The 26,757-nt window shown below is 40.1% G+C and overlaps 1 protein-coding gene across 17 annotated transcripts in view; it reads left to right on the plus strand.

Moving 5' to 3' along the window:
- atp2b2 (ATPase plasma membrane Ca2+ transporting 2) overlaps positions 1-26,757 on the plus strand; it is an 838,415-nt gene that overhangs the window by 725,541 nt on the left and 86,117 nt on the right. For all 17 annotated transcript variants that reach the window (XM_087994228.1, XM_087994235.1, XM_087994236.1 and 14 more), the window contains 2 exons: positions 11,599-11,840; positions 12,671-12,905. In XM_087994228.1, the coding sequence (XP_087850354.1) occupies positions 11,599-11,840; positions 12,671-12,905 (477 nt within the window). The remainder of the gene's footprint in view (positions 1-11,598; positions 11,841-12,670; positions 12,906-26,757) is intronic.

Raw genomic sequence — 26,757 nt, forward strand, 5'->3', positions numbered from 1 at the left:
GATGGAGAAGGGAGCGATGCAAACTGAATAACTTAACAGCTTCCTGTAACTAGTGACACATGAAGCCAATAAAGCATGTGTTTTGGATTTCTGTAGCTAGTTTCTTCCTGGCACAGATCACCAGTCTGTCTCCAGAGTCTACGAATTAAGGACACCACTCCACATTAAACATGGATTCTCCTACTCTTTTGTCTGCCATTGCAATACTGAAAGGATTTAGTTCTTTGGCTGTGTTATGAGCAAATCTTCCATTACTATCATGTCCGGGAGTAGAACTCAAATGCAGGGACACTACCCACTGCACCAAAAGATGTTCTCAGGACTCCAAATTGTGGCACTGTAAAGGTTTAGCTGAGGCTAGTAGTAAATGTGAGTAAGGGATTGTTAACTATTGAGGACCAAAGGCTAAGACATTAGTAGTTATGAAATGCAGTGACTTGGAGATGGTTTTGTTTTACCAGATCATTTACAGGAGAAGTGAAATTGTAAGGGAGTAGGAATATGGCGAATGAATAAAAATGAAACTAATTAGATTAGATTCTCTACAGTGTGGAAACAGGCCCTTCGGCCCAACAAGTCCACACTGACCATCCGAAGAGCAACCCACCCAGACCCATTCCCCTACATTTACCCCTGCACCTAACACTACGGGCAATTTAGCATGGCCAATTCACCTAACCTGCACGTCTTTGGGCTGTGGGAGGAAACCGGAGCAAACCCACGTAGACACGGGGAGAGTGTGCAAACTCCACACAGACAGTCGCCCGAGGCTGGAATTGAACCTGGGTCCCCAGCGCTGTGAGGCAGCAGGGCTAACCACTGAGTCACTGTGCCGCCCAGATGAAGGAAATGGATTTATTTGACTGTGTGTAACAGCTTCATTTTGTACTGGAATGATAAACTCATTATCCACTCATTTCAGAAAAGTAATTAAAGTTGTTATTTTAGATCATTTGAATGCAATAGATTTTGAATTATTTGTCATCAGTTCATAAATGAAGTGTCCAGGATGTACATGTGTGTATTAACAGTTCTCCTGATGTTTCACTGCATCCAATTTGCTTTCTACTGAGGTTCACAGTATGATGGTTCAAACTTGTTTCCTCATCTCACTGCTATTTTTACTTGCTTTGAAATTACTTGGAAATTTCACCCCAGGCCATTTAGGTAGTTACGTATTGCAACATGTTTAAGGCATATTGTCAATTTCATACATTTTTCCGAAGGTTATTTTTTTCATGGAACAGAATACAACAACATTGCAAAACTACACCAGCTACAGTAATCCACCCTTTCTCTTCCATATTCCCACCCCGACCAAACTTTTGATAAGTGGAACCATTCATATGAAAAACACCATGGAATCCATTTTCAGTGACTGCTTCCACTGGTAGGGACAGAAATGGCTAAATCCCCATCCTGCCAACTAGACAAAATATGGATTAAGCAGCCACAAGTGCCAACCCTAGGTTTATGGATAAGACGATCAATAAATTGGTTGCATCTGCCAGTGCAACCCAATGAAGGATCGAAGACAATTGCCCAATGCTAGACAGCCACTCTGAAACTCTCTAGCACAGCATGATTGGCAGATTTTCTCTCAGCGAAACGAGCTATCAATGTCAAAAAGTGAACGAGAGGGCACCTCCATCTTGAGCTGACCTCTGAAAGATGAAAAATAAAAAGTGATCACAGACTGCCGGCCGGCAGCTGTGGTCCTCCTGGATGTTAGAGAAATTTGGGACACGGTGTTTAAAATCAGGACCTACTATTAAGACACCAACCTCAGTTCATCGCTGGCCTTTGTGTGTAGTGGCAGCCTCACCTGTCCTATAGCTTCTGAAAAGTGCCCTCAATGGGTAGTTTAATTGACCTAATTGGTTAACCATTGCTGGTGGGCAGGTTGTGTTAATGCCACCTTTCTGCCAATCCAGCCGCATTGAAAATTGCCCACAGTCAGCAGTTTGGTGTCAAACTACCATTTCGGTCTGGTAACAGGGAATGTGAGGCTTAAATGGTCTTCTGTAATTGTGAGGAAAATTCACCTCAGACTGTGTTGAACCACCCCCCAAGAAGGATGAAAACTTTCAGAGTTCGAACCCATTCTCATGACCGGACTTCATTCACACATCACCTTAGCAATGTGTAGCTTGGAGGAGTTCAACACTTGAAGTTGGGGGGGTGGGGGGGGGGGAGGTGTAAGAAATGTACTCCTTCAATTGCAGAATCCAGCCAATTAGGGTCAGTGAAATGAGCAGGGGGTATGTAAAGCTTTAGATATTGATGTGAGCGTTTTCACCAGGGTTTTAATTTTCCTCTTGGCGTTGTTTTTTTTTCCCCTAACCTTATTTTGATTGACTAAAGTGGCCATTTTACATCAAATACCAACTGGTAAAGCACACAAAGCATATGGCATCCCTCCTGGTACTTCAAAGTTACAGCAGGTTCCAGGTGGCACTATATAAATATAAGTGAAATGGATTGATGAAGCTCCTAGTTGTTGCTGACCGTGGTCCACCCATTCCATGCAGAAAGTGACAGTGAGCTCAATGCTGGTGGGAATGGGACAGTTGACTCATTGGGTTACCCGCTTGCCACTGTCCTATTTTGGGATGGTGAGATAGTGAAAGGAGAGGGGAATAATCCTCCCCACCCTCATTACCTCACACAGCTTCGTCTGTTCTTTTGGCGTATGTGATGGACTCCTTATCGAAGAACTGATTGAAGTTTGTGAAATTTTAGTCATCAGCCATGATCCAAAAGCTTTGCCAAAGATACGCATTAAACGAACACAGCATTTGTAAGTGATTAAATTTCAAAAGTCCACCTCCCCTTGGGATCCACATCATGCCATGTATTAATGATTAAAGCGGTTCTCAGTCTGTAGGCCACTGCACATAACCCATCAGACAGAATATTCAGAATATAAATGACGCAGCTGGCTTGAAATCTCACTGTGCTTCAAAGCTCAAAGTAATCCAATGTAATTTGTATAAAAAAATAAAGATGATTTCACTTAAGTCTTCTACAGTACTGTAGTGATTTGGTATTTCCTCTCTATTATTTAGCATGTTTTACAATTTAAATGGCAATATTTGACTGAGACACTTAAACATGAACAGGTTTATAAACCTTCGATTTAAATTTCAACTTTGAACTTTCTTTGGAGTTATACTTCTTTCATTATGAAAATACTCTGATATTATTCATGAAATCTTATTATAGATTGTAATAAACCAATATTATTTAAATGAGGGAAAACTGCAGAAAGCTGCATCACAGAGAGATTTGAATGCCCTCATGTAGGTATCACAAACATTGGTATGCAGGTTCCAACGGTAATAGACAATGCAAGTGAAATACTGGCATTTATCACAAAGAGAATGGGGTATTAATAAAGAAGGAAAATTTTGCTAAAACTGTATAAGGTGTGAGTCAGACCACAGCTAGAACACTGTGAATGGTTTTGGGCCCTTGATCTAAGGAAAGATATACTGACATTGGAAGCATCTAGAGAGGGTTCATGAGTTTGATCTCGGTATAGAGAAATTCTCCTATGAAGAATGGTTGAATAGGTTGGTCTTGGAATCAGTGCAGTTTAGAAGAATGAAGAAAAACCTTAGTGAAACACTTAAGATTTTTATTTTTTGTTTTCCAAGGGTAGTGAATCTGAGAAATTCTTTACCACAAAGAGTTGTCGATGCTGCATTGTTAAGTATATTCAAGACCTAGATTTTTCATCAGTAAGGGTAGCAAGGGTTATGAGGATAAAGTGGAAAGGTGGAGTTAAGGATGATCAACTCGGCCTTGATCTCATTGAATGGCAAAGTGGATTCGATAGACCCCGAATGGCCTACTTCTGCTTCTGCGTCTAATGGTCTTATTGTCCATGGCAAGCATTAGTGGGCGGCACGGTGGCACGGTGGCACTGCTGCCTCACAGCGCCTGAGACCCGGGTTCAGTTCCCGCCTCAGGTGACTGACTGTGTGGAGTTTGCACGTTCTCCCCGTGTCTGCGTGGGTTTCCTCCGGGTGCTCCGGTTTCCTCCTACTGTCCAAAAGATGTGCAGGTTAGGTGAATTGGCCATGCTAAATTGCTAAAGTGTTAGGTATAGGGGTAAATGTAGGGGTATGGGTGGGTTGCGCTTCGGTGGGTCGGTGTGGACTTGTTGGGCCGAAGATCCTGTTTCCACACTGTAATCTAATCTATTCTAATCTAATCATTCCATGCCTGGTTAGTAGAAGCAGGACCATTGTAAATATATAGAAGTTCAGGTGAATTAATGGAAAACAATCTCAGTTAAAGTTCCTTCAAAAGTTAAACACGTTTCTGAAAAATTACAAGAACAAAGTAAGAGAAACTATTTCCACAAGATACTAAAACCCCCAGGCCCATGGACTGTGTGCTATAATCCTAACTGTCAATATAGAAATGAGAATGTTCTTTTTACTATTTCGTTTGGAATACATGCAAAAAGGAACAGTCTCACGTGCCATAGGAAACATGGGAACGGGGGCAGCAAGAAATAAGAGGAGATTAAGGGTGAGCAGGAAAAAGGTGAGACCAGTGCAGTTGATGCAGGGGGGTAATGACTGTAATATGATGGTAGGAATGAAATAGTCCAAAAAAAATTCTGAATCTTCCATATTGGAGAAGATGGATCTGAATGAGAGGGAAGCAGCTGAAGAAATCATTGGCACTGAAGAATATTAACCAGCTAAAGTAGGATATCAGTGAGACAGCCTTACAACATGAAGTGGAGCCACCAGTGACTGGACCAGAATAGTAACACTCCAGAAGATGATGCAGCAGAATGAAGACATGGCAGGAATAACGGGCCTGAAGATTAAAAGGAACAGGACAGGAAAACTGCAGAAGCAGCAGAGGAATTCTCAATTCATGAATTGCACCATCTTGAAGGACAATGGCAAAAATTATATGGGCAGATCACTACCTGCTGGTTTTCCTCCAAGCAGCACACTATCCTGACTTGGAGCTATACTCCTGTTCCTTCAGTATCCCTGGTTCAAAATCCTTTGAATCCCTTATTAACAGCACTGGGGATGCAACTGCACTCAATTGACTGAATGGTTCAAGAAGACAGCTCACCACCACCTACTCAAGGGCACATAGGGATGGGCAATAAGTGCTGACCTCCTTGGCGATGCCCATACGCAAGAATTAATCATTCTTTTAAAAAGTTCAGATCTGGCCTTGCAAATGGGAAAAATAAAATAAGCCAAGGGAGAAAATGGCAAAAGTCAAGTGGGACTTAATGCAAGCCAGAGTCAGTATTATAAAGAATGAAAGCCTGAAACTGAGGAGTGTGTGCCTTGGAAATAGCAGAAGCAAAGTAAGGGGAAGCTATGGGGAAAATGTATGGGGCAAACTAGGGTTGTCAAATAGTAGGGAAAGTTTGCTGGGGGAGGAAATTCAATTATTCAATTCAAAACCTCAAGCCTATACTGACCTGTCAACCAGGACATATTGATAAAGAGGACATGAGGCAAAATCTGCTCCACAGAGCCACCAGGTGGCCATAGGATGAAAGTATAACAGGAGCTAGCAAGTTCCAGATTAAACTGGGAATTGGGAAGGAGGGGATAGGTGGCACAGTGGCTCAGTGGTTTAGCACTGCTGCCTCACAGTACCAGGGTCCCAGGTTCAATTCCAGCCTTGGGACACTGTCTGTGTGGAGTTTGCATGTTCTCCGTGTGTTTGCATGGGTTTCCTCCCACAGTCCAAAGATGTGCAGGTCAGTTGAATTGGCCATGCTAAATTGCCCATAGTGCTAGGTGCATGAGAGATGGGTTACTCTTCGGAGGGTGGGTGTGCTCTGGTTCCCACATTGTAGGGAATCTAAGTGCTATAGTGTTGTAAGATGTAGAATCTGTGTGGGTATAGTTGAGGAACTGCATAAGACTCTGATGGGAGTAATCAGGATATGGGGCAGAATATAAATCTGGAAATAGCAAAGGCATATAAGAAAGGCACTATTACAATAATCATGGGGATTTCAATATGCAGGTGGACTGGGAAAATTAAGTTTGTAGCAGATCCCAAGAAAAGGAATTTGTGGAATGTCTACGAGATGGATTTTTGAGCAGCTTGTGGTAGAACCCATGAGGGAACAGGCAATCCTGGATTTGGTGATATGTAATGAGGTCGACTTGATCTGGAAGCTGAAGGAATTCATAGAGGGCGGTGACGATAACATGATAGATTTCACCCTGCAGTTTGAGTGGGAGATGCTGAAATCAGATATAACGATATTATAATTGAATGAAGGTAACTACAGAGACATGAAGGAGGAGTTGGCCAGAGTTGATTGGAAGGGAAACCTAGCAGGGAAAATAGCCAGAGTTTCATGGGGTAATTTGGGAGGCAGAGAGGAAATTCATCCCAAGGAAGAAGAAACATACTCAGTGGAAGATAGGGAAGTCAGGGACAGCATATAAACAAAAGAAAAAGCATACAGTGGTAAGCCTAGAAAGCCTTTAAACCAGCAGTGGTTAATTGAAAAAGCAAGAAAGGGGAAGAAGATGAAATATGAGGATAAGCTAACCAGTAGTATAAAGAAGATTCCAAGTTTTTTTTAAAATAACAAAAATCTATATGGAAAGCAAGAGTGAATGTTCGACTGCTAGGAAATAAGAAGTAGTAATGGGAACCAAAGAAATGGCAGAGGACCTGAATAGGTACTTTGTCAGTCTACATGGTGGAAGACAGCAGCAGCGTACCAGAACTTTGAGAGTCAGGGGCAGAGGTAAGTGTAGTCTAAAGAGAAGGTGCTGGTGTAGCCGAAAGGTCTGAAGATTGATAAATCACCTGGACCATATGGACAATAACCCAGAATTCTGAAGGAGATAGCTGAGGAAATTGTGGAGGTATTAATGGTGATCTTTGAGGATTCACTGGAATCAGGGAGGGTCCCAGGGGGCTGGAAAATGGCTAATGAAACACCCCTGTTTCAGGAAAGAGGGAGGCAGGAGTCAGAAAACTGTAGGTCGGTTAGCCTGACCTTGATCATTGGTAAGATTTTAGAGTCCATTATTAAGGATGAGATTCCCGAATATTTGGAAGAACGTGTTAAAATAGGGCTGAGTCAGCACGGCTTCATCAAGGGGAGGTCATGTCTGACAAATATGTTTGAATTCTTTGAGGAGGTAACAAGCAAGTTATACAAAGAAGAGCCAGTGGAAATAATCTGATTGGATTTCCAGAAGGCCTTTGACAAGGTGTCATACAGGCAGTTGCAAGTAAGATAAGAGTCCATGGTGTTAGGAGCAACGTATTGGCACAGATAGAGGATTGGCTGACTGGCAGAAAGCAAAGAGTAGGGATAAAGGGGTCTTTTTCGGGATTGTGGATGATAATGAGTGGAGTACTGTATGGATCAGTGTTGGGACCTCAACTATTCATGATATGCATTAGTGATCTGGAAAAGGAACTGAGGGCACGTTGCTACGTTTGCAGATGACACAGGTGGAGGGACAGGTAAGGTTGAGGAAGCAGGGAGGTTACAGAAGGACTTGGACAGGGTAGGCGAGTAGGCAAAGAAGTGGCAGATAAAATACAATGTCGGAAAGTGTGGGGTATTGCACTTTGACAGGAAGAATATAGGCATAAGACTATTTTCAAAATGGTGAAAAGCAAAGAGTCTTAATTCAGGATTTTCTTAAGGTTAACATGCAGGTTCAGTTGGCTGTTAGGAAGGCATATGCAATATTAGAATTAATTTCAAAAGAACTGGAATACAAGAGCAGGGATATACTGCTGAGGCTGTACAATGCTCTGGTCAGAATGCATTTGGAATATTATGAGCGGTTTTGGGTCCAGTATCTAAGGAAGGATGTGCTGGTGTTGGAGGGATCCAGAAGGGATTTACAAGAGTAATCCCAGGGATGAAGGGCTTGTCATATGAGGAGCGGTTAAGGACTCTACTTCCATAACCAATGGCGTTTAGAAGGATGAGGGACGATCTCATCGAAATTTATAGAATACTGAGAGGTTTGGATAGGACAGATACACAGAGATGCTTTAACTAGCAGGAGAGACTAGGACGCAAGACCACAGCCACCAAGTGAAGGGACAACCCTTTAGAACTGACATGAGGAGGAATTTCTTCAGCCAGAAAGTGGTTAATCTGAGGAACTCATTGACGTAGATAGTCATTGAGTGTATTTATGAAAGAGACAGATAGGTTATTTATTAGTAAGGTGATCAAGGGCTACAGGGAGAATGCAGGAGAATAAGTTGAGAAATATATAAGCCATGATCTAATGGCACAGCAGACTCGATGGGCTGAATGGCCCTTTATCTTATGGTCTTATGGAAAGTGTCATGAACTGTCACATAACATTAAAAAGTCATGGACCAGCATTACCTAAAGGTTCCACAAGAGTAAGGTTGCATTGGACATGTCAATGGAACCTTGCAGGACATTTCTAATTTAGTAATTATATAGGTAGCCCACAGGGACTCTTGGTCTGAAGGCAGTTAGTTTGAATGCCCTCTCTTGCCTCCACTCTTCACCACATGAGGCTACTTTTGTTCTTGTTCCAACAGCTAGTTACAACGAATTGTTGCCCAGAGCAGGTTACCTGCCTACGCTCACAGTTGGTAATGGACTATGAAATAAAGAGACTAAAGATGCAAAGAAATTACAACATAACTTGTGGGAAACCATGTCATTAAACAGGCACTCGGCAGATTGACCTGACCTCCAATATAGAATTTAGTATGGGATTACTAATGCTTTCAAGAAAAAAGATGCCTGCATTTATATAACACTTTTTCAAAGAATTCTTTGGTATGACAATGTTTTTCACATGCTGAATTGCATTTGGAGTGCTGTGGCTGCATAAAAGATAGCAGAATGCATGCAGAATATCTGATAATCACCAATAGGGTCATATTCATCTCTATGTTTTTGTGTTCCTGGTTAATAGTGGATTATTGCCCAGAACAATTTGCACTTTTCTGAATTGTGCTGTGGAATCTTTAATATCCATCTGCTCAGAGAAATGGGACATTGGTTTAACATTTAATTTGAAAGGATGACACCACAGACAATCCAGCATTGCCTTTGTACAAGAGTGACATTTTGAAACTTTGAGTGCTGATATTATGAATGCTAGCTCAAATAAATTTCATTTAAAAGTATGTCCAGAGCTTTAATCTATGGGATAAATGTCCTTGCCACTTCAGTGGATTAGTGGCGCCTCATGTGTTCAAGAAAGTCAGGCTTATGCCATTTCTAGCATTATGTTTCTTTGGAAGTGTCTTTGCTCTTCCTTATGCAAATTCATATGACTGGCCTCCAAGTCCCAATCGATTCCACTTGTTATAAGGAGAGCAAATGTTGCAGCAGCTCCTGGCTTCCTTGTGTCATACTCCTGGTGATCTCTAGATAGTTATGTGCAGTCTGTCAGCTTTGCAGAAATCAGAAACACCTGAGCCTGGAGTTTATTAGGGGTAATGTCTTTGGTTGTCTTTATTTTTTAAAGAAAATGTTTCGTCATCCTGTCAATTAAAAGAGCTAGACCATTGGCTCACCCCAGCCTCCTTTTCCTGTGTGCACTGTGAAGTTCAGTCAAAAGGAAGGATGGCCCTCGCTATGGGTACTTCCTTGTACAGTCAAAGGGGAAAAGGAGGAGGAACAGTGGTGCGAAGGAGAGTCAGCTGTTATTTAAGAATGATGTAGCTCAACAGATATTATCTCCTTATACAACACACAAGCAAGAATGGGTTAAGAGTGAGCCTTACCTCGGAATTGGGCATGAAACGTCTGTACATTATCCAGGAGGTAATTGGACAGCCCTATCAGCTACTTCATGGGACACATTCACCTGCCCACATTCCTTTGTGATTATCACAGAATCCCTACAGTGTGGAACAGGTCCTAAGGCCCAACAAGTCCACACCGATCCTCCAAAGAGTAACCCACCCAAACCCATTCCCCAACCTGATATTTAAACGCGACCAATGCACCTAACCTACACATCCCTGAATACTGTGGGCAATTTAGCATGGCATATTCACCTAACCTGCACATCTTTGGACTGTGGGAGGAAATCGAAGCTCCCGGAGGAAACCCACGCAAACACAGGGAGAATGTGCAAACTCCACACACACAGTCACCCGAGGTTGGAATTGAACTCAGGTCTCTGGCGCTGTGAGGCAGCAGTGCTAACCACTGGGCCACCATGTCACCCCATGGAAGACAGACAAGTGGGTGAAAGTGCAACCACACAGGAAGGCCAGGTGTTAAGTGTTCAGTCTATAATCTGGCAGCATGCTGCCAGACGTCCTGTAAGTGATAATTACAGAAAAAGCACGAAGGTATGGTACATGGAGAAAAGTCTAGGACTCAGTTATTCACTTGCAGTATTAATTAGGGTAATACATTTGAAGTCTTATCAGCTATAGTTATTCCAACATTGTTACAAAAAGCCAGACATTACGTTCTTTTGCTTCCCGAATATGCCTTTTCTGGATATGCACAATTACATGCAAAAAGAATTAATGAAATGCCAATGGCATTGTATTGGAAATGAGACATTCCTGTCAGATTTCGTGCAATTAATTTAATTATGCTACCCAGCATACAGATGCTGTTCTAATGTATAATGTATAACAATGCTGAATTTCAAGTTGCTTGTTTAAATTGTCAAGAGAGTGACACTGAATATTAATATGAAAGCAAAATACTACAGGTGCAGGAAACCTGAAATGAAACCAGAAAATCTGATAATACTCAGCTAGTCAGGCAGCACCTGTGAAGCCAAGAACAGAATTAACATGTTTGTAGAACATGTACTTTCACAGGATGTAGACCTCTTTAATTGCCCTTGAATGGATTGGCTTGCTAGTTCATTTAGAGGGAAATTAGGTGTCAATGATATTGATATAGATCTGGAGCTACATATAGGCCAGATTGGATAAAGATAGCAGATTTCCTTTCCTAAAGGATATCAGTGAAGCAGATGGACTCTTGTGAAAATTAGTGATTGTTTCATGGTCTCTATATCTGAGACTAGCTTTATATTCCAGACTTTATTACTTGAATTCAAATTTCACCAATTGCCACAGTGTAAGTTGAATCCATATACTCGGAACATTAACCTGGGCCTCTGGATTACTGGTGCACTGACTTTTCTTTACCCTACTGGATCTCTCATAACGTTTTCAGATCATGAACTTTTGTTAGAATTGGCACAAGTTAGAAATTGAAGAGATTTTCAGGAAATAAAGAGGTACGGGTGAAAACGAAAGGGAAGCTCTGCGATAGGGTGGGAGGAGGGGTTGCAGGAGAGTCTAAAGGATAAGAGGAAGAATGGTGCAAGACGCATTTGGAAGATAATGGGACAAGTAAACAAAGAAAAGGTAGATGCAGAGTTATAAATTACAGCAAGAGAACTGTGATCATTAGAAGTTGTCTGACAAATTGAGTGTTGTGATTGTGGTCCAAGATGTTGAACTCACTATTCAGCCCTGAATTGTCTGAAGTAAAAGTTAAACACTGTTCCTTCAACCAGGTACTACTTCTGTTTATTGACATTTAATGGTTAGTTTATAAATCTTTCTCTCTTGCAGCCTCCAGAGAAGGAAGTTGCTCTACCCCGTCAAGTTGGGAACAAGACCGAGTGTGGACTGTTGGGACTCGTCTTGGACTTGAAGCGAGATTACCAAACTGTTCGAGATCAGACTCCAGAAGAGAAGCTGTACAAAGTCTATACTTTCAACTCTGAGAGAAAGTCCATGAGTACTGTGATCAAAATGCAAGATGGAAGCTTTCGGATGTATAGCAAAGGAGCCTCAGAAATTGTCTTGAAAAAGTAAATATATTGAAATAATACAAATACGTACACTTTAATATGAAATACATGTTTTAAATTATATTTTGTGTATAATGTCATAATTAAGGCTGCCCTGATACTACAGTTCTATAAATAGTAATTTAGTGGTACAGAACATGAGTATTGTTGTAAAGAACACTTTGCTGAAGCTTTTCATATAGAATTCATCAGGCCAATTCTCCAATTCAAGGGGAGAATAAACAATCATTTATTCTGCATGGGAAAAGAGTACTGATTGGTTGACAAGTGGACTGTGATTAGAAAAGGCATTGCCATTCAGTTCTTTTCCTGTTATGCAATATAAATGTTGTTTCTCCCCTTGAATTAGTATACTTGTGATTTGTTCTAAAGAATACAAGACAAAAATCATTGAAAAAAAAATGCCAGTTTTCAGCAATATGCAACTCGATAAGGTGCTTTACATTAATACTAAAACTGTACTGTAAATACAATCAGTTTCTATAATGTACCATAGCAAATTATTTAAAAATAGATTAGAATTGGATTGTTTTGTGATCAAATATGTCGGTAAAAGAAAAATACAATAATTGGTTGTTAGCACAAGCTTTCAGAGCTAGGTCCTTTCATCATGTCAGCATGTGTTAAAATTCTGCCACAGATCGATCGAGATTCTATTTTCAATGCATTGAGGTCAAAGTCCACCAATACAACTTGACTGCGCTCCTCTTGAGTAGTATGTTTCAATTACCAGCAGGGACTATTTCCTTCAAATTGACTTGTTTAGAATTCTGGTATTTTCAAATGGCTGTGCATAATTAACACAGAAACACTTTTATTTTCTATTATAGATGCTCAAACATCCTCAATGCTGCAGGAGAGGCACGAGTCTTCAGGCCTCGAGATCGTGACGAGATGGTAAAGAAAGTAATTGAACCCATGGCTTGTGATGGATTGAGGACCATTTGTATTGCCTTCCGTGATTTTCCAGGTAGTCCAGAACCTGACTGGGAGAACGAAAATGATATTTTAATGGACTTGACCTGTATAGGTGTAGTTGGCATTGAGGACCCAGTGAGACCAGAGGTAAGTACGTCATGAATGAATGCCTAGTTTTTGTGTCCTGATATCCTACAATTTACACCTTAGAAGCAGTCAACAGAAAATAACAGAAAATGAGAAAGTACAATGTTGCCAATGCTAGCATGGTAAAATAAAACTCAAAAATGTTGTAAATACTTAGTGGGCCAAGTAGCATCATGAGGAGAGAAAGAGATTTAAAGTTTCAGGTTGCTGATCTCTTGCCAGAGCACAAAATTAATTAATTCCACAGTACCAAGCAATGGGTTCTGAAATGTTATTTGAATTGTTATTTTTTCATTAGGTCTACAGTAAATGAAAGACATTTTCCTGTTAGATTCAAATGAAGAACTGTCATTCAGTTTGTATATAATTTAAGACATCAGGAACTCAGAAATAGTTTGATTATTTAGCAGATTTGACAGTGTTGAGATGGAAGTTCCAGTCTTCTGAATTTGTTGCATAGACTCTTTTCCTTTTGAATGAATACATAATAGATCCAGAAAATGTTGGAAATTCTCAACAGGTCTGACAGCACCTATGGAGAAGAACTGAGTTAATATTTCCAGTCAAAAACGAGGAGGACTCTTGACCTATAATTGCTGCGCATTTCCAGATTTTTCTTTTATTTCAGATTTTGAGCATCTGCAACATTTTTAATTTTGCTGCAGAATAGATCAAACTAGTTTTCTCTGTCTTTTTAAAAAAATGATAACTATGTAGAATATAATTCTGTAACATTATTGTGAAGAACATAGTGCTTTTATGACTGTTAGAAAATCATATCAAAATATTAATACAGTTAAATAGTATTGCAGGGAAAAGAATAAAATCCACATAAACATCCTCATTAAGCTGGTTGGTAGCTCATCGGGATGACAGGCCAACAGGTCTCTCTTCCCATCATGTATTTGTGTGCTAAACACTGCATCCTAGTATGATATCAATCAGACCAATATGCAATCAGCTCAATGATATGTATAATCACAGATGCTCTTTGACTAACCCATCTACTCAGATTTGCAGTCCTAAGGAATATTGCACCCTTCCCTGTCCCCCATCTCCCTAAACTCCTAGCTTTGATCTCCCAGTGACAATGGTTCTTTTTAAACTATTTCCAATTAATTAAGGCCTCTGTGCAGCCACCAAAAGTCAGTGGGATTGCTCAGATCATCTAAGCCACAGCTGTGGAGCAGTGTGAAATGCAATTCCCATTATTGAAGCCTCCAATGACTAAACGAGAAGCTGGTCTTAAATATTGCACTGAAAGCAAACAATAGCTTGAGAAATACATACTGAATTAAAGGATAGGGAGGAAAAGTTAAAAGAAATTTCATTTTGTTTTTTTTTGTCAGTCTCCAACACAGATATACTTCTGAAGGAATGAGCTTGTTAATTCAATTTTACAGGGTCATAGAGGCTGTTCAGTACTAATAGACACTTGCCAAAAAAAATCAAACATCAGTTCTTGCTGAATGCATCAGTCCTAACCTTTTTAGCCTTTTTTCTAGTGTTGAACAGTACTCCAAGTTCTCATATGTGACAGTCAGTTCAATTTCAAATCTATTATTGAAGACAACCACCTCTCACACACTGCAGAGGAATAGGTCATCTCTAACAGTGACGTCTGGATTTTTGTCCTTAACTGTTTGTGTCTCCTCCAGAAGCTGCTATCAGACTTCTTCCTCTGTAAGTGTTATTTGCAATGCAAATTCTGGGTCAGTTTATATAAAAACATGAGGTACAGGTTAGCTTATGGCTGTGAAACGGAATCCTCAAATTCTCTATCGGCAATCAAATGACACCCAAAGGGTCTTAATAAAACCACTTGATTAAGATTCATCCAGGAAAGAACCAAATCAAATAATTGTTTAAGGTCATTTTTTTGTTCATTATTTCAGATATTTTCTCAGTAAATACTTTTGTGCTATTCTACGTTTCATTAGACTAACCCAAGGGATCTTCCTGTAGTAATTACTCACAAGTGCATCTATGATTTTGAGCCTTGTAATGATTAATATAGCTTGACTGTCCATTTTGTTATTTAAATAGGGAATAAGTTATACAAGTAAAGTGACAGAACTTAACCTTTGATTTGGCTTTCATTATTTCTTGGCCAGTTGATATTCATGAGAAAGATGTGCAATGATCTCACTTGTTGCTAATAATTTGAGGCAATTCTATGCTGAAGTCAATTAATGGCGAAATTGAAATCTAACAATGTTAAGGATATCTAAAAAGCAAAAGTCTTTGAACTTTTATATGCTGTCTTTCAACATGTAAAGTTAATTAATGGTTATGAAAAAGCAACAATAAGATGTAGCTTTATTCTACATAACTGGAAGTGGAATGTACACATATTTCAACAAGAAATATCAGGTGGAAGCTGTTGTATCATGGCATAGATTTTAGACAAGACAAGACTGTATCTTTCAGACAGTTACATGAAATCATAACATGTGACATTCCACTATAAAGATATCTAGCTTGCCTTCAGTCATTCTCTTGATGTCAGGAGTCAGTGTAGTGTGTTCAGTCAGTGAGCTATGTGCATCTAATGTACAATAACATCAGTAAGCACAGTTCCCAGACTATAAGTGTTAACCTGTGATATGGTAGCTATAAAAGTAGTTAGTGTTATTAATAAATTTCAAGACATCTGTCTCAACAGGAACCCAATTCTGTGGTATACCTTACATGTGCTAAGATATAGAAAACCATAAAACACATCACAGTGCCTGTGTCACTAAAAGCTGGCTGTGACAACTAGACATTGGAATTAAGTGGAATGTGAAGACTCAAAAGATGCTAGCAAAGTGGCATTTTGTGAAATGTCTTTGTCCAAAAAGTCATCATCAACATTCTGAGATCAGGGCTGAAGTTATAAATGCAGCCCAGACCACAACTAAAGTTGTAACTTTACTGAAGTGACTCCAGTTATGACGAGTAAATCTAAAGGCTACAAACATGCTGAAGCACAGTGAGTGCTCTGTCATTCTTAAATGAACAGACAGTTTAAAAGTACTGAAGTCACAACCTAAAAAAGTGATCCTAGAAAAAACTAAGTAAAATAAACAGAAAAAAATGTCTTTGATGCCAAAATGCCTTACCTGTATACCGGTGATGTTGCTAGACTAGTAATCTAGAATCCATTGGTAATGTTCTGGTGAAATGGGTTTCAATCTGACAATGGCAGGTGGTGAAAATTGAATTCAGTAAATATCTGAAATAAAATATAGCTTAATGACCATTGCAACCTATGTTGATTGCTGTAAATACCCACCTAGTTCAACAATGTCCTTTCGGGAAGGAAATCAGCTGTCCTTATCTGGTCTGGCCTGTGTGTGACTCTAGATCCACTGCAATGTGGCTGACTCTTCACTATTCTGTAAAATGTCCGTGCAAGTCAAAAAATGAAAAAGTCTAAACAAAGGAATGAAACCAAACAGACCACCCAGTATTGACCTTGAAATTGCACTAGAAATAACAACAGCAAACACACTCCAGGTGACGATGCTAAACAATATCGGGGAGCTTGTGTGAAAATTGCAAGATTAGTCAAGCAAAAGCCTGACATATTCATTCTCACAGAATCATACTTTACAGATAAAGTCCCTGCATCTGCCTTCTGCCACCATCTGGACAGACCCAGTAGAGGTGGTGGCATTGTTCCCTTGGGAGTCCTCAATATTGACTGTAGACCCCATGAAGTCTCATGGTATCAAGTCAAATATGAGTATGGAAATCTCTTGCTTTGTACCACTGACCTACCCTTTGGTTGAAGACTCCTTCACGTTGAGCACCATATAGATGAAACACTAAGTGTGGAAAGGGAACAGAATGTGCCCTAGATAGAGATTGTGGCTTGGTATCATTACTACTGACTGAGCTTGTTGAGTGAAGGGCATTTCTACTGAATTGAGTCTACAGTAAGTGATGAGAGAACCAACAACAAGGAAAGCTCATCAATCTACTTGTCACAGATGCCATTACCGTCCCATTAGAGTTGACCACCGCACAACTCTTGTGCATATTCTTCATTGTAGTGTGTGGCACTATCACCACGCTAGGACTTCGAACAGAGATGGCAACTCAAAGCTGGACACCTATGAGACTCTGTGGGCCATCAGCAGGAGCAGAATTATATTCAACCACATCTATAAATTTTGAGTCAATTTCAGTTCAATCCGGCTTGAGTTCTTGCCATTCTGACAATAGCCAGGTGAAATGATTGAGAAATTCACAGGCAAGTGTTGATACAAAGGCATAGAATGTGAGTCAATTGAAATTAATTTAATAGGATGCTGGCCATTGCTCTGCACCCATCATATCCTTCAGAAAAGCACTTCTGGACAAACCCAAAGAAGGTCCTATTGACACTGTTCTGGAAGAAGAATGCAAGTCCATTGCAATTACAGCAGCATCTGAAGGTGTTTTGTCTCTGAAACAACCATTCCAGCTGTCAACAGGTTCTATGGAACATCTAAATCTTGTACAAGATGTAACTTGTCTCCCCCACCAAGGTGGTGGCCAGCACTTTGTGACACGCATAAGTTGGGTTCCAGAAAAGGTCATTAGGCTCAAATATGTAAGTAATGCAGTCACCCTGAGAAACACAATGCTCCACAGCAGTACATGAGGAAGAGTCAACCAAGGCACAATGCCAAAGAAGTTTTCAAACTTCTGTCCATGTCATGTAGACAAAGTCTAACAAGAATCTGCAATGTTACAGCTTGAAGAGCCCAGTCAGAAAGTACATATGTACACTTTATTCATCATGAGAAAAGCTGAAGAGTTTATCTACCTTGAAACGATATCTCCAAAAGGAATATGTATATACCAAAATCAATACCAGTGACAATGCAATTATCATCCCTAAATGCATCTTATAGAAATGTAATCAGGAAAGTGATGCAATGGGATGCAGTCCCCACAAGATAAGCTAATTGCTTACTTTGGCTCTGACATCCTATGCATTGCCATTCACGGAATCATACAATACACGAGAGGCCCTTTAGCCCATCGCATCTGCATCACCAAAAACTATTCAAAATTAACACTGGTCCCACTTCCTGGCACATGACCCATAGCCTTGAAAGTTATGACATTTCAAGTGCTCATTCAAGTACTTTTTATAAGATTTTTGACTTTACTCACAATTATTACCAATATCAGTACAGCACCTCACAATGGACATCTGAAATCTTTTACTTCATAGGAAGAGATGGATTCCCCCTCCCACAAATCATTGGTCCAACAGCAGGCACAGTTAGACTATGATCCATGAGGTGGAAAATCTGTCAGCTGCAACATCAAAGATTCCAGACTGCATCATCAATCTCAAACATTTTCATCATAATCAGGCAGAGCTGATTCAGAGAATAACCACCTGCAACAGCTCAAAACGTTCATCATCAATGGGTGGCCTGAACCCATCCAACCTAGTACTTTCTTTTCAGCCTTTCACAGATGAACAAAGAATCGCCAAGAATGGAATCATCCAAAACAAACAAGTTGTAATTCCACGAGTTCTGTATCAAGACATGCTAGATGACATTATATATAGATCACATGGGTGCAGAATAAAACTAAGAATCCATACATTGACTTGGCACTTATGATAAGACATCACTGAACTAAATGCATTGTGAGAAATGTGTCCATTCCATAGACCTGAACAACCAAAAGAACCTTTCCATCCAAAGAACATTCCTTTCAAGTCATGGTGCAAGATTGCCTCTGGTATTTCTATGTTCTCAGACATAGACTCATAGAGTCATAGAGATGTACAGCATGGAAACAGACCCTTCAGTCCAACCCGTCCATGCTGACCAGATATCCCAACCCAATCTAGTCCCACCTGCCAGCATCTGGCCCATATCCCTCCAAATCCTTCCTATTCATATACCCATCCAAATGCCTCTTAAATGTTGCAATTATACCAGCCTCCACCACTTCCTCTGGCAGCTCATTCCATACACGTACCACCCTCTGCGTGAAAAAGTTGCCTCTTAGGTCTCTTTTATATCTTTCCCCTCTCATCCTAAACCTATGCCCTCTAGTTCTGGACTCCCCGACCCCATGGAAAATGCTTTGCCTATTTATCCTATCCATGCCCCTCATAACTTTGTAAACTTCTATAAGTTCACCCCTCAGCCTCCGACGCTCCAGGGAAAACTACCCCAGCCTGTTCAGCCCCTCCCTATAGCTCAAATCCTCCAACTCTGGCAACATCCTTGTAAATCTTTTCTGAACCCTTTCAAGTTTCACAACATCTTTCCGATAGGAAGGAGACCAGAATTGCTTGCAATATTCCAACAGTGGCCTAACCAATGTCCTGTACAGCCACAACTTGAACTCCCAACTCCTAACCAATATAGGAAAGCATACCAAATGCCTTCCTCACTATCCTATCTATCTGCAACTCTACTTTCAAGGAGCTATGAACCTGCACTCCAAGATCTCTTTGATCAGCAGCACTCCTTAGGACATTACCATTAAGTGTATAAGTCCTGCTAATATTTGCTTTCCCAAAATGCAGCACCTCGCATTTATCTGAATTAAACTTCATCTGCCACTTCTCAGCCCATTGGTCCATCTGGTCCAGATCCTGTTGTGATCTGAGGTAACCCTCTTTGCTGTCCACTACACCTCCAATTTTGGTGTCATCTGCAAACTTACTAACTGTACCTCTTATGCTCGCATCCAAATCATTTATGTAAATGACAAAAAGTAGAGGACCCAGCACTGATCCTTGTGGCACTCCACTGGTCACAGGCCTCCAGTCTGAATACATGATGACATTCTGGTGACTATTTCACTAAATTCCCTTTTGCGCGACAAATTAGTGTCATGGTTTTTGGCATATTAATCTCCATGGTAAATTGCATCTGACAGTGGTCTGTGGTATATATTTGTGAACCTTTCAAGATGTGCAGGAAATGGAGTATTCAACACATTAGCTATTCTGCGCACTATCCTCAATTGAATGTTCTCATACTGTTTGTGCTATAAAATTTATGATCATTAAATGTAAAGCAACTTACCAAATATTTTAGATAGTTATGTAAATCTCCATAAGCAATGGCAGCTCTCCAAGTTTGGAGACAGATCCACACAGTTGTTGCTCCCACAGTCTCACTGCACATGCATTGTTAAAAATAAGGGAGAAAATTGAACAGGAACGTAATCAATGAGCACGCAGATGGTTATCTCAACATCAAACAGGACAATGTGTACAGGTTTGAGAATTTCACACAAATACACAGGTTTGTGAAATGATACCACATTCAAAGAAACAGATGGCATATCACCCACATATGCATATCTATATGTATCCTGGCAATGTTATCAGTACGGGATTCCCACCCTTTAAAGGGAGAAGAAGGTTTTGTTTCATAGCATAGATTCCAAATCAGATAGGCCTGTACCTTTAAGACTAGTCACATACTTTCATGACATTTGGCATTCTGAAATAAGATGAAGAAATAGACCAAATGAGAGGGAAGAAAATAGAGAGCATTAATGTCAAATTGGATAGGAAAAGGACAGTAAATTAAGTAATTGCTTTCTTTTAAACACCAATAATTGTGTTAAATTGCCATTATTAAGTAACTATCAGGAAAAACTGATTGAATTACATTCAACACACCTGTCTTGTTTATAATCCTTTTGGTGATACGTATTAAGCCAACTATATTGGAATAGTCTTTTTTATTCTCTCATTAATTTATCATCAAACACATTTCCTGAGGCTGGAAGGTGATTTTAAATTAAAAGGAAGTGTTTAGATGAGAATAAAACATATGGCCTGCTGTTACTTCAGATGTCACAGTGGCTAGCTATTTACCTACTAGTTTCAAAGCTGTTGCTATCCATTTAGCAAATGCCTGCGTTATGATTGAGGGAAGTAAACATTATCATGGTATTCTGACCAGGAATAATTGCTTTGACAAGTATCAATGGAAAGCTGACTGATGAATGGTGGATTGTTGGGGGAATTTAGAGCTGATATCAACTGACATGATCAACCCCACTCAGTCTGGCCTCCCTGGAAGCTAAAGAGAACTATAATCATTTAGCCAAAGCACTCATGCTAACTTTCAGGATAGCATAACACATTTAATAAGTTATACATCAGCAAAAGATTGTCATCTTAAAACCTTCTTTGGAATCTTTACCTTTACAATGCCAGTGAAAGACTTCCATTGGTAAACCATTAACACTGCATCGATGTAATAATAACAGCAATTCATGATTGAGTCATTGCATTCTTAGAATTTCACTCTGTGGGAGCCAGTTAAATTCATGAATTACCAGAAGAAAAAACTTACAATTTGATCCCAAATGTGATTTTTATTTCTCTCCATAGAAGGCATTTTCTGGTCTAAAGCTTTTTTTTTGAACATCAGAACACATTTATAAATCAGAGCACAATTGTTACTTCAGGCTAGTCATTCCCTACATGGAAAGAACAGGCATAATTAGTAGAGCCACAAGTCAGAAAGGTACACTTAGTAAGTTGTGGTCGATTCTAATTAAGCTTGTATCATCAGTTATAGAAGATGACATCTTTCAAACTTTAGGTAGTCCTTCAGGCAAGTGAACTATTTCAAGCAAGGAAATTCTTCTGAGAGAGATATTCAAACAACACAATTTCAAACTCATTGTCATTCAACTGTTTGGTATCAAATTAAGTTCATCTTTCAATTTTCCCTCAATAAACATGAAGGAAATCTTCATTTTAACCAATCAATGCTCTGGGGTCAAAGTTGTTACAGCTATTCAAAACAGATCAGCAAGTATTCCTACAAATTTTGAGTGTACAAACATAGTCCATACATGGTACTTCTTTAGTTTCAAGAGGTTCATATTTAGTGAAGAACGTTTAACTGATAATCCATTAAATATGAAATGTTTTATGAAGGATTAACATGAAAACAAACCTATTCTCACTTTCTTGAGTTAGATTTATGCTTGTGTAGCACACTCATTGAAAATTATTATAAAGTGTCACATTGCTTACCATTTATTAATTATAGGGTGCAAGTGTTATATTATACTCAGGGATATAAAAAAGTAGATTAAATGTGGTGGTAGAAACTTTACTTCCAGTTAACTCCATCCAATTGTTTGGAGTGCAGAGCTTGCTGATCAAAGCAATTGTCCAGGTAAGAATAATAAGATGATTGGAGCCCATTCACTTGAGCTTTGCAAAATGACATGTGACCAAAAGAAGTGATTGTTAAAAATTGTGTCCACGGAAGTGCTACAAATTGTTTAAGTCACCAATAATACTGTATTCTCAAGCCAGGTGCTTCTTCAAGAACAAATAAAAAAGTCAGGTCCTTTCTATCAGATGGTGAATGAGTTCGAGACGTGGGGAGGAAATTTACCTTCAATATAAAGAAAGATTAGCCCAGTATTATACAGACCATTCTTCTGTAACACAATGGTTGCATTCTTGTGTAACTCCGCATTATAGGAAAGTCACATTTTAGAAATAGTGCTTAACAGCCAACACATGTTTGAAATATTCACGCTTTAGAAAATGTCCCTAATTTGTCAGTCACATTATAGTGAATTCACGTTAATGAAACTTGCACTATGGCAGAATGACCTGTAATTGAATCAGCTCCTTTTACAGGAAGCATCATTCTGTGTGAACAAAATGTAGGCAGCCAGTTGTCTTAGCAGGTAAAGTAACCATTACTGGGTGCAAACATTTATGAAATAAAGAATATGCACAAAAGTAAGATGCGATGGCTCCAGAAAGTGTTGAAAAATACATAAACTGCATTTCTTTATTTAGAGCAAGGAAGATGGAAGGAATGTCGGGTAATGCCTTTGAACAGAAGAACCTAGGGGTGCAGCTACATAATTCTTTGAAGTTTGCGTGACTTGTAGACGTTGTTAAGGCACGCCTTCAATGTTCAGACCTTTGAGTATAGGAGTTTGGAAATGTTGTTGAGTTTGCACAGGACATTGGTGAGGCTTCTTCTAGAATACTGTGTCCAGTTCTGGTCACTCAGTTATAGGTGAAATTGGTAAACTGGAGACAGTTCAGAAGAGATTTACTAGGATGTTGCTGGGTATGGCGGGTTTGAGTTACAGAGAAAGGCTGGATAGGTTGGAACTTTTTTCACTTGATCATAGGAGGTTGAGAGGCAAGTTTATCGAAGTTTATAAAATAATGAGGGGGATAGATAGAGTAGATTGTAATTTTCTTTTCCCTAGGATGGGGGATTTCAAGACCAGGGGGTACATTTTTAAGGTGACAGGTGGAAGATTTAAAAAAAGACCTGAGGGGCAAAGTTTTTACACAGAGGGTGGGTCACGTGTGGAATGAACTTTCTGAGGATGTGGTGGATGTGAGTACAATTACAATGTTTAAAAGACATTTGGATAAGTACATGAATAGGAAAGGTTTGGAGGGATATGGGTCAGGAGCAGGCAGGTGGAACCAGTTAGTTTTGGATTATGTTTGGCATAGATTAATTGGACTGAAGAGTCTGTGTCTGTGCTGTATGACTCTATGACTCTACAACTCAAACTTACTTCATTTGCAAATCTTTGCTGTCCATAGTGGTTGCTAAACAACCTCCTAAGTTTTAGTTTCTATGGTTTGAATATATTTCCTTAAAAATGTGAATGTACAGGACAAATATACCCATAGTTTAGCACTGACTGAGATTTAAATAAAAAAAATCATTCTTGGAATGGGAGCATCAATGACAATACCCAATTTGATAGTTATGCCAATTTATCATTCAGAAGGTGGTCTTTTTGTGGGCGGCACGGTGGCACAGTGGTTAGCACTGCTGCCTCACAGCGCCTGAGACCTGGGTTCAATTCCCGCCTCAGGCGACTGACTGTGTGGAGTTTGCACGTTCTCCCCAAGTCGGCGTGGGTTTCCTCCGGGTGCTCCGGTTTCCTCCCACAGTCCAAAGATGTGCAGGTCAGGTGAATTGGCCATGCTAAATTGCCCGCAGTGTTAGGTAAGGGGTAAATGTAGGGCATGGGTGGGTTGCGCTTCAGCGGGTCGGTGTGGACTTGTTGGGCCGAAGGGCCTGTTTCCACACTGTAATGTAATGTAAATGTAATAACAGTACATATGGTTTGGTATATACACAGCACTGTTAAGGAAGGAGTTCCAGGATCCAGAGACAGTGAATAAACAGTGATATAGTTCCAAAGTCAGGTGTGTGACTTTGAGTGAAACTTGTATCTGCTACATTTGATCTTCTAGGCAGTACAGGTCAGGGGTTTGGAAAGTATAGTCATAGAAGTCTTGGCAACATACCACAGTACATTTTATAATGGTACATGCTGCTACTGTGCATCAGCGAAGGAGAGAATGAGTGCTTAAGGTGGCAAATTGTAAACCAATAGAGTATGCTGCTTTATCCAGTTTACTACAGGCCCAGAATAAGGCCAACAGAATCTTAATCTCCATTGGTTCCATATCACTAGGAAAGAGGCCATCACTGCTCTCTTCCCTTTCCTTTGGCTTGTGTAACCCTTTCTGTCAGGCCTCTGATTGTTCATGACTAGTTACCCATCCAAGCACAATACCTATCCTGGAGGCAGCTGAACTGTCTATGGTAGTACCACAGGAATATTTCTTGCATGTAGCAGTGCCGGAGTCAATTCTGTTAGCCCAGGACCCTTCACACAGATGCTGCCACGTTTCTAGCTATTGCCAGTGACAGAATTGCTCTGCCCTTTTCAGTGATCTCAAACCCATGCCTAGTCCCATGTGAGGTTGTTTGGGCATGCAATTTGTGATGCTGTCATCTAGACATATTGTATGAGCCATTTAGCCACGTTGTAGCAGAGAAACCAGGTTTGAAGGCTGCTAGCTGCTCGCCTTCTCCCAGTGATCTTCATTCAGGCAATTGCTTCAATTGTTGGGTAGGTATCGTTTTACCATTCCAGTGGAGGAAGGACTTTCCTCTTTAACCACAGAAACTTTGAGGAGGACCTGAAGTGGCGTCTCATTAAACCAGGGGTGGCCTGACCAGTCGTTCAACCACATGATCTTCAGGTCTCTGCCTACGCTGCATCTGTAGATGATTCCATCTGCCTGAATGTGAGCAACCCTTTATGGATGGCACAATGCTTCCATAGGTGTGATCCCAACTATCCGTGCAGCCTGAGTGAGCTCCTCCAAACTCTGACAGCAAAATAGCAAGTTGCAAGACAATTGGACTTTTAGCCTATCCCTGCTACTTGAGTAGCTTTGGCTGCTGCCTGCTGTACAATCCAGCTCGTGCAGTTGCTGCACAATTCTAGAGATTCACCCTGGCAGTGAAAGTAAAATCCCATGTTGAACATATAAACAAGGAAAAACAGTCAGCCACTTGGCCATTTGAGCCTGCTCAGCAATTCAATAAGATCATGGCTGATCTACTTTCAACCTCAACTCTGTATTCATCCATACCCCTGAATATCTTTCATCCCATTGATCATCCAGAACCTATTTGCCATGTCTTCAAAATATTTATACTTCTGCATCCATTGTCTTTTGAGAAGGGGAATCCCAAAGCCCTATGAGGGGAAAACTGTTTCCTCATCTTTGTATGAAATGTCAATATTTCTGGCCTCACGGTTTGAAGCAGAGAACATACAAGGCAACATCCTCCAACCATTCCCTGTGTGAATTATTAACCACAGAATTTTAAATTCTTCTGCCAACTTAATAGAACTGGGCAAGAAATGACTGAGGCTCCATTATAAATTATCCTGGTCATATTTATGGATGCTATCATGCATGGCACTGAACACGATACATGAACATATGACTTTACCCGATCCCCCTCAGAAAATAAAAATCATTTTTTCAAGAATGAGTGAGTGCCCCTTTAAAACCTATGTCATTTAAAAGTCAGAACAAAAATTGAATGTGTTAAAGAGAAAAACATTTTAGACAAATCAGATAGAATTTGCAAGGCCAGCATTTGGTTTTAAGTTAAGTAGTTCAATCTTGATAGGATACTTGCTGTTTTCAAATTTTCATTTTTGGGATCTGGGTATCGCTGGTCAAATTACCCTTGAGAAGATTGTGTTCAATCCCCTTCAGTCCATTAAGGTGAAGGTATTCCCAGAGCGTTGTCAGATCAGAGTCTGAAAATTTGGCGAAGTCATAACGAGGGAACACCGATTCGTGTCAAAATCGAGATGGTGAGTTGAAAGTGCTCCAGTGATGCCCTTGACCTCCTGGGTAGTGGCAGTTGTAAATCTGGGAGATGCTACCAAAAGAAATCCTGGTGAATTGCTGCAAGGTGCCTGATCTTATAGAACACCGGCAGGAACAGTATTCCAGTGATAGTAAAGATGCTGTTAATGAGTGGAAGGGATGTCAATGAAAGGGGCAGCTTCTCTCCGAGTGGTACTGAACCTCTGGATGCTGCTGTAGTTACATCAATCTAGGAGAATGAAAGTGTTTCATCAAATTGCTGACTCGTGCCTTTTGGGTAAATGTGCAGACAGGGGAAAAAAGAAGCAAATTCTTTATAAATCTGTGGAGGATATGCAGAGGTGGGTGAAGAATCAGTTTCAGTGTTGCATTATTCAACTGTCTCTCTTTTATCTATCTCTCATGGGTTCCATCATATTACATCTGTCAGCTTTTGAAGCTGCGTAAAGGACTAAAAGACATGATATATTTATAAGTGAATTTTAAAACTATTGCCCAGCTCTTGTCTCTACCCACTAACTGCATCCTGCACATGTCAATAGTAACTTCAAAGAAGTGACGTAAGGATGTGTAAATAATGAAACATTCAAATTATTGAATCCACAGGTCGGGTTTGTGAACACTTTAGCTGATGCAATGATTATACTTCAGTGCTCTTCA

This window comes from Chiloscyllium plagiosum, unplaced genomic scaffold (genome assembly GCF_037043375.1).
Source record: "Chiloscyllium plagiosum isolate Xiang-an unplaced genomic scaffold, Cpla_swu_hap1 HiC_scaffold_14, whole genome shotgun sequence".
Taxonomy (NCBI): domain Eukaryota; kingdom Metazoa; phylum Chordata; class Chondrichthyes; order Orectolobiformes; family Hemiscylliidae; genus Chiloscyllium; species Chiloscyllium plagiosum.